This window comes from Leuresthes tenuis, unplaced genomic scaffold (assembly GCF_036924035.1).
Source record: "Leuresthes tenuis unplaced genomic scaffold, fLeuTen1.0.hap1 SCAF_9, whole genome shotgun sequence".
Taxonomy (NCBI): domain Eukaryota; kingdom Metazoa; phylum Chordata; class Actinopteri; order Atheriniformes; family Atherinopsidae; genus Leuresthes; species Leuresthes tenuis.
In genome coordinates, this window is record NW_027325363.1 from 6,983,366 (window position 1) to 7,001,752 (window position 18,387).

At 43.7% G+C, this 18,387-nt stretch overlaps 1 protein-coding gene across 5 annotated transcripts in view; it reads right to left on the reverse strand.

The window, feature by feature from the left end:
* The window catches only part of LOC140314068 (spectrin beta chain, non-erythrocytic 4), an 81,687-nt gene that overhangs the window by 10,082 nt on the left and 53,218 nt on the right, over positions 1-18,387 (reverse strand). For all 5 annotated transcript variants that reach the window (XR_011917111.1, XR_011917112.1, XM_072392097.1 and 2 more), the window contains 14 exons: positions 9,390-9,653; positions 8,217-8,441; positions 7,491-7,580; positions 7,125-7,403; positions 6,847-6,977; positions 6,400-6,604; positions 6,078-6,323; positions 5,834-5,968; positions 3,854-4,098; positions 3,577-3,715; positions 3,247-3,331; positions 2,373-2,569; positions 1,161-2,191; positions 961-1,021 (listed from right to left, as the gene is read on the reverse strand). Coding sequence is in view for 3 of the 5 variants with exons in the window: in XM_072392097.1 (XP_072248198.1) it covers positions 961-1,021; positions 1,161-2,191; positions 2,373-2,569; positions 3,247-3,331; positions 3,577-3,715; positions 3,854-4,098; positions 5,834-5,968; positions 6,078-6,323; positions 6,400-6,604; positions 6,847-6,977; positions 7,125-7,403; positions 7,491-7,580; positions 8,217-8,441; positions 9,390-9,653 (3,333 nt within the window). In the remaining 2 variants the exon portion in view is untranslated. The remainder of the gene's footprint in view (positions 1-960; positions 1,022-1,160; positions 2,192-2,372; positions 2,570-3,246; positions 3,332-3,576; positions 3,716-3,853; positions 4,099-5,833; positions 5,969-6,077; positions 6,324-6,399; positions 6,605-6,846; positions 6,978-7,124; positions 7,404-7,490; positions 7,581-8,216; positions 8,442-9,389; positions 9,654-18,387) is intronic.

Genomic DNA, 18,387 nt, shown 5'->3' on the forward strand with positions numbered 1-18,387 from the left:
CTAAAATTAAATAATAAATTTGGAACAAACACAGCCACAGAGACCAGAAGTGGGGGATGCTAACAGTGTTAGCGGCTAGCTTAACACGCAGCCAGAACAACAGCCTTCAGTTTTATTAAAACTCGATAAAAAACGGCTACATTTTAAGGAGACCTATCGGTGACCAAAGGAACACAAACTGTCTTTGTCTGCTGAATGGATAACACATCTGTGTTGTAGCTTCGGTGGCAAAAGTACAGTTTTTACCAGTTTCTGTTTCAGGCACCAACTTAATCAACCAATAGGTGAAAAGCTGAGTCCATTACACGCCCCCTAATTTACATAATGAAGAAGAAACACACACAGGAATGTAAAAGGCAGAGGGAGGGAAATTTAAAAAGAAAACATGGAGATAAATGGGCTTAGAGACATAAAAAGGGGGAGAAAATGCAAAGGGGAAACGACAGAGAAGTAAATACATTTGTTTCAGATTATGGCAGTTTCCGTCCTCCATATACATCCTAAAAATGCTGATTTTGATTCAGATCAGGGGAATGTGAAGGCCAAGTCAACACAGCAGACTTACTGTTGTGTTCCTCAAACTGTTGAACCATTTTTGCTGTAAGCAGGACACATGATGCAGCTGAAACAGGCCCCTGCCATCAGGAACTACAATTTTGAGGTAGGTGGGACGTGTCAAAGGAACACCCAAATTAAAGGCTTCCCAGCAGAACACTGCCCAAAGCTTATCTGGTTAAGAAATCCATACGGACACGGTACAGAAACATGACTCAGCAGACCAAGCCATCATTGCCCCATCGTCCAGCTCTGAAGATGCTAACTATCACAATTTGGGCCTATATCCTTAATCCTACAGTGGTCATAATGTTATGGCCGATCTGTGTATGTTAGCCAACAAACCCACTGTCTGGATATTCTGTCTTGAGTTGAAATATAAAAACAGCCACAAAATCTTCACACCTGTGCTGCTTCTCTTTCTTGCAGCTGCTCTACAATATCTGCCATGGTGGTTCTCTTTTCTCTGTGGGAAAAAATACCAATTAGAAAATCTGATTGGAATTCATATAAAAAGCACTGAGTGGTGAGTTTATTTTCCTGCTTGTAAGAGAAACCCAGCCCTGATGTCCAACCTAAAAGACCCCAGAACCTCAGAGTCTCACCCTCCTCCGGAGCGTCTGTCTGATTGCTCCCTCCCAGTGTCGTGCTCACTGGACTCCTGTCTGTCCAGCCGGTGCCTGTCCCTCTCTCTCCGCCGGCCCTCGTGGCCCCCGTGGCCTTGTTCTTGTTCGCTAGACGTTTGCCTCTCCAATGTCCGTCTTTCCCGCCTCTCTGCATGTTCCCTCCACACCTCCTGGGGAAGCTCGTCCCGGCGTGCCTGAATCAGCTGTTCGCTGGACAGCTGCCGTTCTAACTTGTGGTCCCGGTGATATGTGTGCGTCTGGACCTGAGGCTCAGCGTGGCCAAACACATCAGTCCTGGATCCCCGAGGCCCTCTGGTGGGCTCGCTATGCAGGCGCTCTCGGCTCGGCTCCTGGAGCACCACCTCCGCCATCACTGCCACCTCTGCTCTCTCTGTTCCCATCTCTCCCATCGTCATGTCCCTTTCCCGCCCCCTTACCTTCTCCAGCCGGCTGGCCACAAGCAACGGCGTCACGGCATCATCCAGGTGTTTGATTTTGGGTTGCCGTAGGTACGGGGATGATTTCACCTCTTGCTCCCTCATCGCCTGCACTGGCTGAAGGTGACTCATCGTTTTTGTGGCCTGGTCTCTCACTGTGCTGACACTTTCTCGCATCTGGTTGGCTGAGACTAGCATGGCTGCCGTGGCAATAGATGCAATTGACGAGGGAGCTGGCTGGCCGAGCCCTGCAGCCACGCCCACTACGCTGCCGTGCCGGGCCTCCAAGGTGTGGCGGTAACTAGAGCCATTCATTACAGGGGTGTAGTTAGCGACCGTTGACCCCAGTCGCCGCGCCACAGACGATGGGGAAGGTGTGGGTGTGGCAGGCGAAGGAGACGGAGGGGAGCTAGCTTCATTCTGTTCGTAGATAGTCTGCCTCATGACGGGGGAGATCGGGAGGCGGGGGAGAGTCGTTGGAGTGGGTGAGGCATCTAAGGGGTCCAGGAAGACTTTACGACCCAGGAGAGGCGTTGGGGGTAGTTTACTTTGCTCTGCTTTCAGCTTCTCCACCTGAACAGACAAAAACAGAAACAGATCTCTCCCTAAGGACCAAATGGTGAGTGACACAGAATATCTTTCATTCTGTACATCAGCTGCTTTTCGGCAATAATGTAAGTATGTCAGAACTTAAATGTAGACACATTCAGGAGGACCTTGTATGCATTTGTACAGCGGTGATGATGATGATTACCGTGGTCAGCCGTCGCAGTGAGCTAAATCGCTCTTCCCAGGTGGCCGCGGCTTTACGGAAGGCTTCGTGTCGACGAATCAGCTGCTCCACCTCATCTACACTCCCGCCCAGCTCGTTGCTGCTGATGAACGGCTCCTGAGCAGTCAACCACGCCTCTGCCACCACTGCCTCCTGGGCAAACTGATGTACTTCCAACACTGAGGGGCAGGAAGTACATCAGTTAACTTCTCTTCTCAGTTCATCAATTCTTTATATTTTGCTTCCAGACTTTCTTGTTATCTTTTAAAGTGGTCTTGAGCAATAGTTCTCCAGCTTTCTGAAGGTCTTTCAAAGTTTTTCTTTGGACATTTGCTGCTTTTTCACTCATTTTCAGTCCAGTCCTTGCACCTGACCACTTAACTCTGACCTATGAATCATTAAAGCTTTAAAAAGGCTCCTAACTCAAAGGATGAACCAGTGTTGTGTCGACACATAACAGACAACTTAACAAAGAAGCCATTTTAAATTATATCTTTAGGCACTTTGTTGCTAGCAGCCTGTCACAAAGACACATCATTTGCTCCCATTTCTTTAGTTTCATCTATGAAAAACAGCAAAGAAAACACAGTTTGACAGACAGAAAATAGGATTTCTGCAGCAACAAGGTGATTCCCAAAGAGCTATTAGCTGAAAACTTGGCATATCTCAGCATGGTGTGCAGTTTGTCCTTAAAACATTTGAGGAAACTGGACAAGTGGAGGACAAAAGAAGAAGTGTCAGGCCTAAAAAAAACTATCTATAACTACTATAACATGTAAAGGAATGAGGGGTGGCTAAAACAGTTCTGCTTTGATGTGCGAAAGATGACAGATTTTAGGGCCATGTGTGTACTCACACTGCTGTAGCATTTCCCAGTGCTTGTCCCACTTCTCAGTCAGCTCATGCTGCTTAGCTATCACCTTGTCCAGCCGCTCCTTAATCTGAGATTTAAAAGCACAAACGTCAGACTCGGGCCCAGTCAGTTCTCTTTTCTGGTCCGTGAAAATGAAAAATTAAGAGACTTGGCATGCTGATTAACAGATAAAAGTACTTCCAAGAGATATTGAGCCTCTCAAAAACATTCAAAGACTTAGGTCATTTTGGATAAATGTAACGTTTCCATTGCAATGTAGTGATCCAGTTACAACGATGAGGTCCGAATCAGAGTCCTATGCCTTCATCTCACCTCCTCCGCAGCAGGGTTTCTAGCAGCCAGCAGGGTTTTTCCCATCTCAATACACTCCAGAGTGCTCTGACTGCGAGCCTCCACTTCGCTCTTCAGACTCTGGTGATAGTTCATCAACACCTCAACTGAGGACACGTCCCTGCAGGAGCCACAGAGCACACAGCAGGTTAGCTCACCGCAGACAAACACCAACACCTGCTCGGTTTTTAATACTGTGCAGCCGTACGCACTCTGAGGAGAGAACATAGAGGCTGATACATATATTCTGTGTAACTACCTGGGCTTTTCTCCTGCGCCTATCTGACAGATGATGGACTCCATCCACATGATCTGATCTCGGACCATGCTGAAGAACCTCAGCTTGTCCGTCTCAGTGGTGATCTGCACTCGACATTCCTCGCAGGACGTCAGCAGCTCTTTCCAGTATTGCATCACTTCATGCTCGCGACACGCGATGGCTTCGGCCTTCTCGCCAGCGTACACCGTCCTCAGCTGGGCCGCACTCTCCTGCAGCTGACGCACCTGACAGAGCAGGAGGGCAGATTTTAGGAAGAAGCTACACTGAACAGGACAGAGGACAGAAATTAAAAAAATGTCTTCCAAATGACGCACAAGACACAGCTGCTCTGACTTCTGTGTTTACTCAGAGCAGGATGGCACAGGCTCTGTCACCACAGTTACACAGAGCAGCTGTGGTTTTGCATCGCTTTGAGTAAAATGTACCACGGCTGTCAACCAGGTGCATAAAATCCAGATAAAGCAAAAGGAACACAGCAGTTTTTTCACGACAATGACAAACTTGGACTTGCACGATTTTATTAACAGGATTTAAAAAAGGAAGAACATACAGTACTGTGTAAAAGTCTTGATTCAGCCCTCTTTTCTTCATATTTACCTTCCAAGCAGCCAGACTTTCTTGTAATCTTTTAAAGTGGTCTTGAGCAATAGTTCTCCAGCTTTCTAAAGGTCTTTCAAAGTTTTTCTTTGGACATTTGCTGCTTTCTCACTCATTTTCAGTCCAGTCCTTGTACTTTTTTCTGTTTGTTCAGCCCCTTGACACTGATCTATGAATCATTAAAGCTTTGAAAAGGCTCCCAACTCAAAGGATGCACCAGTGTTGTGTCGACACATAACAGACAACTTAGCAAAGAACCTGTTTTAAATTGTATCTTTAGGCACCTTGTTACTAGCAGACTTTAGTTTCATCTCTGAAAAACAGCAAATATAACACAGTTTGACAGACAGAAAACAGGATTTCTGCAGCAACAAGGTGATTCCAAAGAGCTATTAGCTGAAAACTTGGCATATCTCAGCATGGTGTGCAGTGTGTCCTTAAAACATTTGAGGAAACTGGACAAGTGGAGGACAAAAGAAGAAGTGTCAGGCCTAAAAAACTATCTACAGCAGATGAACAGGATCTGAAAGTGATGTCCTTAAGAAAGAGGAAAAAATCCAGCAAAGACCTGACAGGACCTGAGAGATGCATCTGGACCTTCAGCTGATCCATCTACTGTTGGCCCAAGCCTCATCAGAAATGGTCTCCGTGGAAGGGTGGCTGTCAAGAAGCCATTCTTAAGGAAGGGAAACAGGGAGAAAAGGCTGAGCTATGCCAAATGACACAAGAAGTGGACTGAAAATCAGTGGCAACAGGTCTTATGGAGGGATGAATCCTCCCCAGAGCCCGGACCTCAACATTATTGAAGCAGTGTGGGATCATCTGACAGAGAACGGAACAAAAGGCAGCCCACATCCAAAGAAGAGCTTTGGGATGTCCTTCAAGAAGCCTGGAGAACTATTCCTGAAGACTCCTTAAAGAAATGACAGAAAGCTTCTCTGAGAGGGTTCAGGCTGTGATGGAGAATAAAGGAGCTCAGACCAGATATTCACTTTCAAGCTCACAACTCTACAAACTCTGTCTCTATCTTATATTCACATTTATGCCTGCACATATTTCAATACATTTCCACACCAGCTTTCACATTTTCCTGACAATGTATGGGGGGCGGCGAAAGACTTTTGCTCAGTGCTGTAACTTGAAATTCAGTTCAGATCAATTCAGCTGAGAATTGGAATGATTTTTGCCTCGTGTGTATAAATATTAAAACATAAAAGGAAAACGATGTAAAACAAACACCATCTTGGTAACTTCAAGTCAAAAAACAGCTCAATTAGTTTTCAGAATCAGCCTACTTCAACAGAAAGGTGATGAATTCAGTGAATATTGGAGCAGGTCATCTGTTGATGTGTGTGCTGGCACCTGTGTGACAAGCAGCTGTATGTCCTGTTCGAAGCTGTGCAGGAGTCTCTGCAGCGTGCTGGTGTTGGCAGTGCTGCCCTGCCGAGCCCGAACCTCTGGCAGCCGCCGATGTTTGTCCTCAATCTGAGCCAAAACCTTAAAAAAGGACACAGGGCAGGGCAGAAATGTACATGCATCTGTTTAGAGCTGAGAAATGGTGAATAAATGTGTTTATATGTCGTTTTGGACCTCAGCTGTTTCTTACCTCTCGACAGTCGGAGAAGAACTTGTGCAGCTGGTGTGAGGCAGCAAGCATCTGCGCACGGGTCTCCATGAGCTCCAGCAGATCAGCCCACGCCTCATTCACCCCATCCTTCCATTCAGCTATGGTGGCGGCCTCCGAGTGGCCGTAGTCTATGAGCTCATCCACCATCTGATTGACGGCCGTCACGCGTTCCTGACCCACACTTCCCGTCTCCGTTGCAAATTCTGTAAACTTTTCCTGCAGGACCTGGAAGTGCAGCAGGAGATTACTGGTAAAAAAATCAGTGAAAAATCAATGCCTGACCGTCTGTCAGCCCACTTACGGTGACATGCTCGTAGTCTTGACCCAGTTCAGGCGAGCTGGCGACGACTTCCCTCTGAGCGATCCACTGCTCCAGCTCATCCACCTCCCTGTTGAGCTGATAGAGCCAGTACTGCTGCTCCAGGCGGCTCTTTCTCTCCTCCACCAGGTCCTTCAGAGACACGTACAGACGGTCTATCTGCGACTGGCGCTTGCTGATCTGCTCACTGTGGAGGAGAAGACAAAGATACTTGAGTCGAGCACAAAAAAACCTGGGAAAGTGCATCCTGAGAGGATGTGACACTGGTGCTTTATTCATCTTAAGATCTTTTTCAGAGCATCAATTTGTTAAAAAGTCATTTTTACATAAAAAATCTTTATAATGTGATCACACAGGGAAAATGAGGTGAATATCTCTAATTAAGATGTCTTGAAAGCTCCGTTAGAGCACGTGTGTTTACATGCTCACCAGTCTGGATGCCCCATCTCCAGCAGCTGTCGACACTGTTGTGACAGCAGGCCGATGGTCTCAGCGTAGTCCTCGATGGTCTGTTCCAGGACCAGGTGTTTCTTCAGTAATTGCAGAGTGCTCGGCTCATCCTGGTGCAAAGAGGAAACGACACACACAGCCAAGGCACACCTTTATTGGTATTTCTCTTCCAATTACATTTTCTTTACATAATGATTCAGTTGGCATACGTTTGATTTCACTCAAATGGAAAGTAGATTTCAGACCGATAACCTCACCTTTCCCTTCTCCTCATTCATCATGTGCAGCTCCTGTTCACTCAGCCAGGCTTCAACCTCGGCCGTATCAAAATAGTACTGCTGGGCTTGGTACATGGCATCCAGGATCAGCTGTCTCCTCTCGGTCTCGGCCCAGAGAATAGTCCACAGCTGGGCCAGCTGGTCGTGGCCGGCCCTGACACAGTCGGCCTCTGGGCTGCGTATGGAGGCAATGATCCCCGCTCTCTCCAATACGTCCTCGATTCTGCTCCTGTGGCCCTGCAGCTCCCTCTGAAGTGTCTGCAGACAATAATTATAACCAATAACCAGGCTTCAGTTATGTAATAAATATAGCCTGAGGTTAGAAAAATGATCTGCTCAGATTACCTGGTTCTTCTTCATGAGCTGCTGGACGGCCTGCAGAGTCGAGCCATGCTCCTGGGATGTGGCCAGCGGGAGGCGTTCCTGGATCCACAACTGCGACACAACAGCACAACACACAGAAGTGAACATTTTCGGCTTTATATGCAAGTCTATACTTCATGTATTGTTTGTGAATGTCTCCTGTGTGGAGACTGTAATCCACTGTGTAGCGAGTGACCATTTTGTAATGTTCAGAGTTTCTTCTACATCTTTTCCTTCGCTGCATCGTGCGCTAAAAAAGCTGTAAACTTCACTGTTCCACATGAATCGTCGTGTAATGCGTCCTTATATAAGCGCTAGTGCTAGCGACTGCTAATGTCGGCGCTCCTCAGAAACCTCAAAAGTAACGTGGCTGATCTGAATCCCCTGATTTCATAACTTACTAAGAAAAAGATGTACAGCAACCATATCAAAAACTTCAGTTTGAATGTGAGCTGCAACAATGTGGCCATAGTGGCTCTAAAACTAGTTGTTTACCAGTTGTTTAGTGATATCAATTCATTATCAACCTGTAGAAAATGATGATATAAATAAACCTGCAGTCCATTCTCGTGTGGTTGAATACACAACAATAGAGATATGTCAGTTATGTGGACAGAGATGTTGATTTGAACACCTTTTCTACTCAAAAACAACAAACTTTGTTGTGAAAGTGAAGTTCTGCTGTTGGCTCACAGCCATCTGACTCACAATCTCGTCCTCCAGATCTCGCCCAACTTGATGAACCTCCTTAGACGCCAGCAGGATGCGCCGTCTCTCCTTCAGTGGCTCGATCAAACGCACCATCCTGGCTTCTACGGCGGACTGTCGCTCCGCAACCGTCTCCTTGATCTGCGTCTGCTGTGGGATGGAGGATGCCTGCACCTGGAGTTGACCCACCTCCTGGTACCACTCCTCCATCTGGCTCTCCATGGTCTAAAGGGGGAGGAAGATGGTGGAAGAGAGGGGTGGTCAAAAAGTTTCAAGTTATTCAAAACTCAGAGATGGAGATTTAGGAAGGTAAACGGTTGTAAAGGGAGTAAACCTAACCATACAGTTAGGTTCAGTAGAACGTCTTTATTTACCAAAAGATGGACATGAAAGCAGAAATCAGAACCCAAAAGAACAAAAGAATAGCTGGTTGACAGAAGTGTAGTGAAGGTTACTGTACCCCTTGCCAAGATGAATGGTGGGTAGTGGAGTTTGGATTGAAGTGAGGATGATGCAGTAAAGCAGTGCTAATGACGGCCTGTTAAAGGAAGCTGTAAGCGGCATGCTGTGGGAGAGGAGAGCAAGAAATGTCTGGTGAAATGATGAAGAAACGAAAGGATGAAGCTGTGTGTCAGCCCGGGTCAAACGCCTCCAAACCATCTCACTGGATGAGGGTCAAAGACCTTGGTGTTTTGTTTGATTGTTAATTGATGAGGAGGACACAGTGTGGTGATAATAATGTAATCAATGGATCATTGAAGGTAACTTAACATGCAAGCAGAAGCAGATGGTCAGAGTTATATTCAGGCCAAAACTGAGTTAAAACTAGAGAAAAACGAAGTGTCGATGGATCATAAAGGAGGTAAATGATGCTGTAAACAATACTCTTTAGTTGAGACAAAAACAGTGATAAACAGCAGCAGAAATATCTAACTAATAGTTTAAATACGACTACACTTTTGGCTGCATCCTGCACGCTTACTATTAAATATTCATATTTACTTTGGTAAAAATGTCCGACCCACATATGGGGCATAAAAAAAGCAGGTTTCTTACATAAGAGATCACAACTCACAGCTTTTCTGATGTTAGAGAAACAGAATCTTTAAGCAGAGGGTTTCTGGGTCAAACAGCTGCAGGAATCGTGTGAGGAACATTTAAAATTCGACATACTTGTAGTTTCTTGAGCTGCTTGTTGACCGTGGTGAGGTCCTGTCCCTGGTCCACGTAGACCAGCTGACCCTCCAGCTGGCCCAATCTCTGGTCAAGGCTTTCGTAACTCTGCACCAGCAGGTCGGCCTTGTTGGCCTCAAAAAGCTGGCGGGCTTTGGCCTGAGTGGTGCTCTCCAGATCCTGCCAGCACTCCCTGATCTCCTCCAGCTTTTTCCGGACCACCGGGCTGAGCTCCGGCTTCTCCTGGATAAGCTGCTGGCCCTCCTGGACGGGCAAGAGAAGTGAGGTGATGAGTTAAAGATGTGGAATATATACAGAAAACAAACGACAATAAGGCTGCCAAATGTCACTCAATATGAAACGCAGCCTGTGAGAATAATGAGGTCATTATGTTAATTCGTCTACATACGAGCACCTGGGGAGCATTGACACAAACTCTAGAGCTTGAAGCACGTGTCAGTTGTAACAATCTGACCATTTCCCACATTAACAATGGTGAACTATCACATCTAAAAAGCTAAAAGTGCTTGATCCACTGAAAATTAGGCAATGAAATGTCTCCTCAGAACATTAAACGGTGACAATTTTGATTGAAGAAATAAACATATTTTGTGGGTTTTTCTTCCTCTGGAAGCTGAGAAAATAAGAAAAAATAAGAAAAACCTCCTTAAATGTGAATGTGATAATGACCAGCTGAGGTCAACACGTCATTTCTCACTTTTATCACGTCGACAAACATTTGCATAATGATGTGCCGACACTGTGGACCTGTGTTAGGACGTGTGAGTGTGAAGAGATTAAACCACATCGACTTGAACAGCCTCATAAATTACCTCACACTCCCCTCCTCCCTTCACACTCTCTGTGGTCTCATTTTCATATCACTGCCCCCTTTTTGTACCTCATCCTGAGCCCTCTTTTAGTAACACGCACACTGCCATTCTTTACGATCACCTGCTCCCTGCCTTTATTTTCCACTCTGCACACACTCCACGGTGAAATATCGCTCCAGCTTAGCCTGCATGTTTGCTTGTGTGTGGTACAAAGAACAAAAGATTACACAGAAAGTATTTTGATAGACACTTATTTATATAAATGAATCAAATTAAAGACTAGCCACAACAATAAAACAGCTGCCAGTTCATCTTTGTTCATCTTTTTTATCTTTAAGGGGGAAACCTGCATCCAGGATGTTACTGTGACACAACAGTCAGAACCCCCATCAGCACCCCCCCCTTCTTTGTCCAAGCCCTGCCTGTCATGTTAATACGACATTATGGCTGATTAGTGCACACCTAATAGTGTTCAGAAAAAGGCTAATATTAAAAACTCTTCCTCTAAAACAACTTACAATCTGTTTCAGACTTTTTCAGATGTAATTTTTTAGTGATACGGCCGTGTTTGTTTGGGGACATCACCTTGTGCTTCTCTCTGTGCAGTGTCTCAATAAAATGTATTGAAGTTTATCCAATGAGTTCAACAATAAATTGCATGCTAAGAAATGCATGGCTAGCTCATGCTACGATGCTAAGATAATACAGCCTGGCTAGCTCATGCTACGATGCTAAGATAATACAGCCTGGCTAGCTCATGCTACGATGCTAAGATAATACAACGACAGAACCAGCATGCTGATGTTCTGGATGCAGCATCTGACAACAACCCCCCAGAACAGGAGCTCATGGTTGATGCTGACTTAACGTTAGCTTAGCAGGTGTTTGGTTTGACACATAAAATCAGGTTGAGGAAAAGCTTGACCTGCTAAATGCTATGAGAAAGGACAGAGGATTCATTTTCTGGGAAGCTTGAATGTTGAGAACCAATTGACCAGCAGACCAGCGTCTGTGAAGCCTCACAACTCGCATTAATTTAAAAAGTTAACTACAGTGTTTGTAAAAGACGATAAACTTGGTTTACATTCAATATGCCATCAGTTTATTTCTTAAATAAACTAAATACTGAATAACAGAAGCCGACATTCAAGAAATTTCTTTAAATAAATCATTGGCTGGTAAGTTGTTATTTTGAGGCATTTTACGTCCAAAGACAAAAATTTCCAACATTTGGTGCATAGTGGGTGGCAACTTAAGATTCTGGCAGGACATTTCACCAGGATGGCAAAGTATCTATGAGAGGTGACTCATCAACGTCCAGCCTGACTCACTGAGGTCATAAAAGCTACAGACATGGAGCGCTGCCTCCTGACTGCTAATGATAGGTTTTTGTTCTTTAACCAGTGTCGCACCGTTCAACTTAGAAACACAGTTCAAACGCAGTTAAAGCTTTCTTTAAGCTGCCACATAGTCCAACATTTTTTATTAATAGGCACCACTTATTCTTTAATATTATCTGGTTTTAATGTACTTTATAAAATACATTGGAGTGGACTTCATGTGCTCTGCATATAGAATCTAATACAAAGAGAAAGCACTTTTTTACACACTTCGTTCATTTCTTTCTTCTTTTAAACACCAAAAGTACAAATTTGACTCTGATATGTGCGGTAAAGCAGCTGTCAAATCAGTAAATATGCTATTATAACCAGTGATTCTGTTGAGCTTATTTTACTTGATTTTACAGACACTTTTAATGTTGAATGTTTTTATGGGTGGATGTGTGCGTGGGAGAGCTACGGGACAAATATTAGATAGATTTTCATAAGATAGTCATATATTTTCATATATTACCAGAATCAGACGCAAAGAACGCAAACATTGAAGACTTATATTCCTGCATCATCTCTGTACACATAAAGAAGATAAAAATGACAGAAATGCATGTTTTTTTGGTCTGAAACTACAACAAAAACATCCGCACAGGCCTGCACTGACATTACACACAGACACACACAGAGTGGAACTACAAGCAGCCCACATTGTAAGTGGGTTACGTCAGCTTTCATGCTGCGTGCCGTCCTCTGCGGTGAGTGGGAGCATTGCGTGGGCTCGGGCAGCTTCACCCACAGGCTCGAAGCTGCCTCTCCACACTCGCATACACTCAGTCTGCACTTCAAAGAGGACCACTGCTCATACAAACAGCGTCTGCAGAGATCCGACAGCAAATGGGAAAATCCATGTCCCACTTTCTTTTCAAATTTAAACTGCCTACAGTACCCAGGAGAAGTAATTCGGCTGTCTTCCATAGTGATTAGTTATCTAAGCTTGAGCTTCGAGACTGGTATTTTAAACAAAAAGCCTGTGTTACAAACAAAGGGCATGGATTTATAAAGATACTGGCATTTACCATAAAAGGAGGGTCCAATGAAATTCCATGATGGGACTTAAAAGGATCATGTGTTTTTTTGTTTTTTTTATGGAGGTGGGTTTTGAAGTAGTTTCCCTCTAGAAGGACAGATTTTGCATGACTTTGTATGATAATGGTGAGGTCTAAGGAGGATAATAAGAACTACAAGGCTGTATTTCAGGGTCATTAGAATAATAACAGCATGTATGTACCAGAATAAACAGAGAATGGGGGTGAGGTGAAGATGGAAAGAGGGAAGGAGAGTCTGACCGGAAGGACACACGGCGAGGACTCCTGAGAGCGTAACAGTGACAGATGGGTCGTCCTCGTTCTGCTGTCTGGTGTGTATTTCACAGCGGACATCTGCTCCTGAGTGTCACTGCTGACACTCCACTGGTCAGTGGGTCTGTCATGCTCAGGCCACAGCAGCTAACGTGTCAATATTTACACTACGTGGAAAATAATCTGCTCGTTCATCCCGTCAACACGCACCACATTCCAGGTTAAAGCTCTCGGGTTCGATGTGAAAAACCGGTGGCGTTTTAAAGAATCGAACAGCATCCTGTTCGTAGTGCGGTCGCTTTTTCCTCAGGTCACAGAAACAGAAAGCAGCAGCGACAGTCGTAACAGCTGAAAACTGAACAAGCTGTCTCAGATCATATATAATATGCACTCATTAAAGCAGGGTTTTTACATATGTGCTGGTCATACTGCACAAAATGCATCGTTTTCAGTGTTGTTGATGCACAATGTAGAGCAAAAAGCACCGATTCAAAGAGGAATAACTATGTTTATTTGAGAGGCTTAATGGTAGCTTGATTGTTATGTGATAGACAGTAAGTTCCCTCTTTAGGTGCACCAACTTCTCAAAGGATTTTATTTGTCACATCCATTTTCTAGCTTTCCCTTTGGCCTTCAGTGGCCCCTTAAATTAGTTCACTTCCTGTTTTATTTTGTAGTATTTTCTCCCATGTGTATTTAGTTCCTGTTTCACACCTGGCTTCCATTACTCCTTGTCTCACCTGCTATTCATTTGTAATTTGCTCCTTCAGTGTACTCATTGCTGAATCCTTTCTTGTTTCCCATCTCGTGTAACAACCTTTGGTTCTGTTTGTTTCTCAGTTATTTTAATTTAAATCATCTTTAAGGATCATCAGCCTCACTCTTCCCCCCGTTGTCTACATTTGGGTCCTCTTATGGTGATTAATGATTACATTATGTAGTGTGTATCATGCATATTGTAGAGAACTGAAACACAGTCAAACATTAATATCAGCAGAGATTTCTGGCGACATCCACTGAAGAAGTGAAAAGTGAAGCAAATATAACCCAAATAGAAGAAGAATGGTTGATCATGTGTAAATCATCAGGTTTTTCATTACTCCAAACAGAAAATACAGACTGGGAGACCTGAGGTTGGGCACTGCTGTAACTTTCCATCGCCTGACCACTTTCACTTATTTGGAATTGGCTAAATTTAGCTACAGAAATAAAGTCAATAACTGGCAGAGAGCTTAATTATTCCTTCGCAGTCATATATCTAGATAAAATATCGTCTGAACTAAATATTCTTAAAATACTACTTGTGGCTAGTCAGACAGCGATTAACCGAGAAGCAGCTTAATAAAGAGCCACCAACAAAAGGAGAGACTTTGTTTGGGGTCTGTATGAGATGGAAAAATGAACCTTTCCCTGACTGCTGAATGAACTGGAGTTTATGGGGATCTCTGAAGACAGATCAGACTCATAAGGAGGCGCGACTGTTGGGTTTACTGATGAAAATATACATAAAAGAAAATATGTTTACGTAGATTATAGTAGAATTACAGTCCAAACTAAACACATGTCAACAGTAGAAGGATTCACTCAGAAACATCCTCAGTGCTGACATCGTTCATTACCTGATTCAGTGTTTATGTTGGCAGAAAAGACTTTCAGGCAGCTTTCTAATAGAGTCAGAGTTACAGAGATATGCACTTATTGTACATAAACGCACTCAAACCAACATATTTTCCAGAAAGCGCCTTTAAAAGAAGCACACAGCAGAGCTTTGTCCCATCCACTTTTGAAGTGCACGACAACACTTTTTACTTTTGTCCTTCTCGACCCCCTGAGATCACCTTTTACTACAAGAAGGCACAGAAAGCTTCGTGGGCCATAGGTGCGGTGAGACAGGCAAAAAAAAGCTCTGACTTAAAGGCTGGTTCAATCATATAAACAAAGTTTAAACACAAACATAAAAAGAACTTCATCAGAAAAACCAAGACGTAGTTACAGAAGCAATACGTCTGCAATGCTGTTAGCGGTAAAAATCTTCCTGGAGTTATAAGAATATCAGGGTTGCAGATCAGTCTGAGGCAGAACCACAGATATATCAGAGGCTGATATGAGCTGATACACTCTGATTCTGCTGATTATCTGCTGGCACAAATTAACAGTTAAACCAGGAGCTCAGATACGTGCGTGGAGAGCAAATCACCCGACTGGTTGTTAAGCTAATTTGTGATAAAAATTTCACTTTTGTCGTCTGGCGATCTGCCCAGGGTGTAACCTGCCTCTTTCCAACAGCAGCTGATATCCTCAATAGGGTTAAGCCGGTTTTGAAAATGAATGAAGGGAAATATATTGTTCCAAAGAAAGAGCTGAAGTTTGGGACTTTGTCAGTGGTTGGAGTCACCTGCTTCGCATCTTCTATTCTCAAATACCTAAAAATCAGCAAATATCAGGAGTTAAGTTTTTTTATCAGAAGAAAACACAACCTGACTGATCTTTGGAAACCACTCACCAAGAGTAAACACTAATTCAGCCAAATTTATCAGGTAGTATGAAAAAAGACAAAAAGAAAACAGTAAAACAGTCACCAGACAAACTCAAACTTACTTTTACACATGAACGTCACAGACTTTCTGGGGAAAGTGGCGACATTTTGGTCCATCTTAAGTTGATATCCATACAGCATATTTAAAAAAAAGCAGCAAACAGGTCAACAAACAGGAAGAGTTGGAAGCAGCAGCTCTTACCAAAGCAACAGGACCACCAAATGCTCCAGAAGATTTGCTGCTTACATTAGCGTTGTCTTTTAACCACGTGTCCTTCATAAATTTGTATCAAAATGCCCAAAACAGCATGAAACAAAAAGATGAAGAGCGCAAACCCGCAAGCCACGACAAGAGAGAAATGCAAGAAGAAGGCCAATAGTTACACATCTATTTTAACAAAAGAATTCAACAAAAAAATACCAAAAGATGTGCTGAACAGTTTCAATTATCCCTCAGGTCTGCTTCTGCCAGCTACAGCAGCTCAGAAATAAAACACCTCACATTTAGACCATCATACTGCCAAAAACACCGGGATGTTTTACCGATTCCGGAAAAATCTGCCTCGTCTACAGCGTCCCACAGTGTCATTTTCCTGGAACAGTCACAACGACCACGAAGACACGAAACTGTAGCAGAAATCCCAAAGATCGGCTTTATTGGCCGGGCATGTGCACACGTGAAAGGAATCAGCTTAGCTCCCCGTACAAGCATTAAAAAAGTAGACTATACATATCTACAAACAATTAAATAAAGGGGAAATATTATACAGTAGTGATGCGACAGTGGTGCGATGGAAGGACAGCATGAGATGGAGAGTAGTGCAAACATAGCACATATGGTTAATAGGACATTAACAGTGTAAAAATAGCTTTTTAACAGAGCTCCATTCTGCTTCCTTCCACTCATCACCCATCTGTCCGGTAAGAAAACTTCGACCATGAAGAAACACAATAAATGACCAGATAACCCTGCCCTGAGCCATCGTACTCGGCAGATTCATAGAAAGTATGTCTCAGACAGTTCTGAACAAAGTAAATTACTTAACTCAGTTCTAAGTTGCTAAGTAAAATCACAACTGATGACAGCAGATCTAGTTGGTCTCAGTTTACCATTTGCTCTGAGTGAGAGTGCCCCCTATGATGCTCTCCCTGCACCGACCTACACATCCGCCCACACACACTCCCTCATTCACACACACACTTTCTAATACACTGCAGAACCAGCACAGAAGCACAGGTCAAAGCTTAATGCACACAGGGAATTGTCAGTGAGACTGTCACATAAAGTATATACAGAGAATGGAAGAGATGGGTGCATTTTCATGGTTGAAAATCCTTTTTTCTTACCCTGTTTTCTTCTGATACACTGACTGTGCGCCAACAGCTCAGGAATCGATCCTGTTGGCTGCTCCAAACTCAAAGCGACACCAAACACTGCTGATTTAAAGTAAATACATCTGTTGGTTTATTATTCTTTAACTGTTATGACACAGACAAAGGGAGTTAAAGTGGGATCAGACGTGGAGCTTGTCTTTCTTAGCGCATTAATGAGGTCAGTTATAAAGCATGACAGGACTGAGGGGGATCAGAATCAAAAGCCCACCGGGTTTCAGCTGGCAGAGAAGAGTGAATATTCACCGTGTACTGGACACATCAACCTCAACAGACAGCAGCTTCTTTATGATCTCTATCGGAGCGACCTCCACATTTCCTAAGAAGCGTTGAGACCAACGTTTCATTAATTTTTAGCTCTAAAACCTAGAAGGACCTGCACTGGTGGCTCAACTAAAGTATTCTTGTATCTGGCCTGTTTGTTTCCTCGTTACAAAAAGTTCTGATTTAAACTTTTGCTGAAGTCATTAATTTACAAACTGTCATAGTTCACAGGAAGCCCAGTCATTCTGCAGCGACAGAACAGCAGTTATTGATTAAACACTGCACTACACACTCAGAACATTGCAAACCTCAGCTTATTACATTTGGACCTCTGTACTACGCCACATTAACACCTTCTGCTGTGGCCCGGCCAGATCTCACTGCTACATGGGCATCTCTTCCTTGCATTTCAGCTTCTTCCAATAGAGATGCATGAAAAAGATGCAAGAGGATTCTCAAGGGTGGAGATTTTACTGCCCCATGGTCTTGAAAGGAAATGCTGCACAGGCCACAAATCTCTGGAATGCTAAATAAGCAATTTCCAGATCAACAAATCAGGAGGAAAATTGATCAAGTCAAAAAACAGATATATAAATATATGCTGCAAACATAACCAAGATACATTTATCCCACTTACATCTACAGATAAGATCATACAACATGAGATTCACAACACTTAACCTGTGTCTCCTGTTTCTTACCATTAGTGCAGCTTCCTGTCTCAGCATTCAGGATCATTGATTTACAAATATGCTGCGATATCAAGGCCCTTCAGTCTGAAACCAAAGGTTATAACATAAAAACATCCATACGTGTTTAAGTTGAGGTAAAAACTGCATTGTTGTTGCCGACAGACCACAGATGAGATAAGTTTCAGGTTCAAATCAGGTAAAGAACTTGCACTGCATGTGAAATAGGAGGAGAAGAAGAAAGGGAAATTATTTCGGATTGTGTTTGCATCATCCATCTTCTGGGCCTGTTTTGTGCTGCAGAGAGTTGCTGAAAGTTGTCCCAGACGCACATCCGTGCAACAAGCATGTCCTTGGACTGTGGTGGCAGGAGAACACTTGATTTACCCACAAATAATCAGTCTAATATTCACCGTTATTTTACTGTGAATCAGGTGACCAATCACGAAACTGTCTGGTAAAAAGACTTTCTCAAAGATTGCATCGGTAGATCCTCAGATGACGCGAGGCCTTAATCAGTTTACAGGCCAGAATGGGAGAAGAACTGAGGGAAAGAAGCCCAAGAAACAGGATGGGATGGAGGACTGACCTT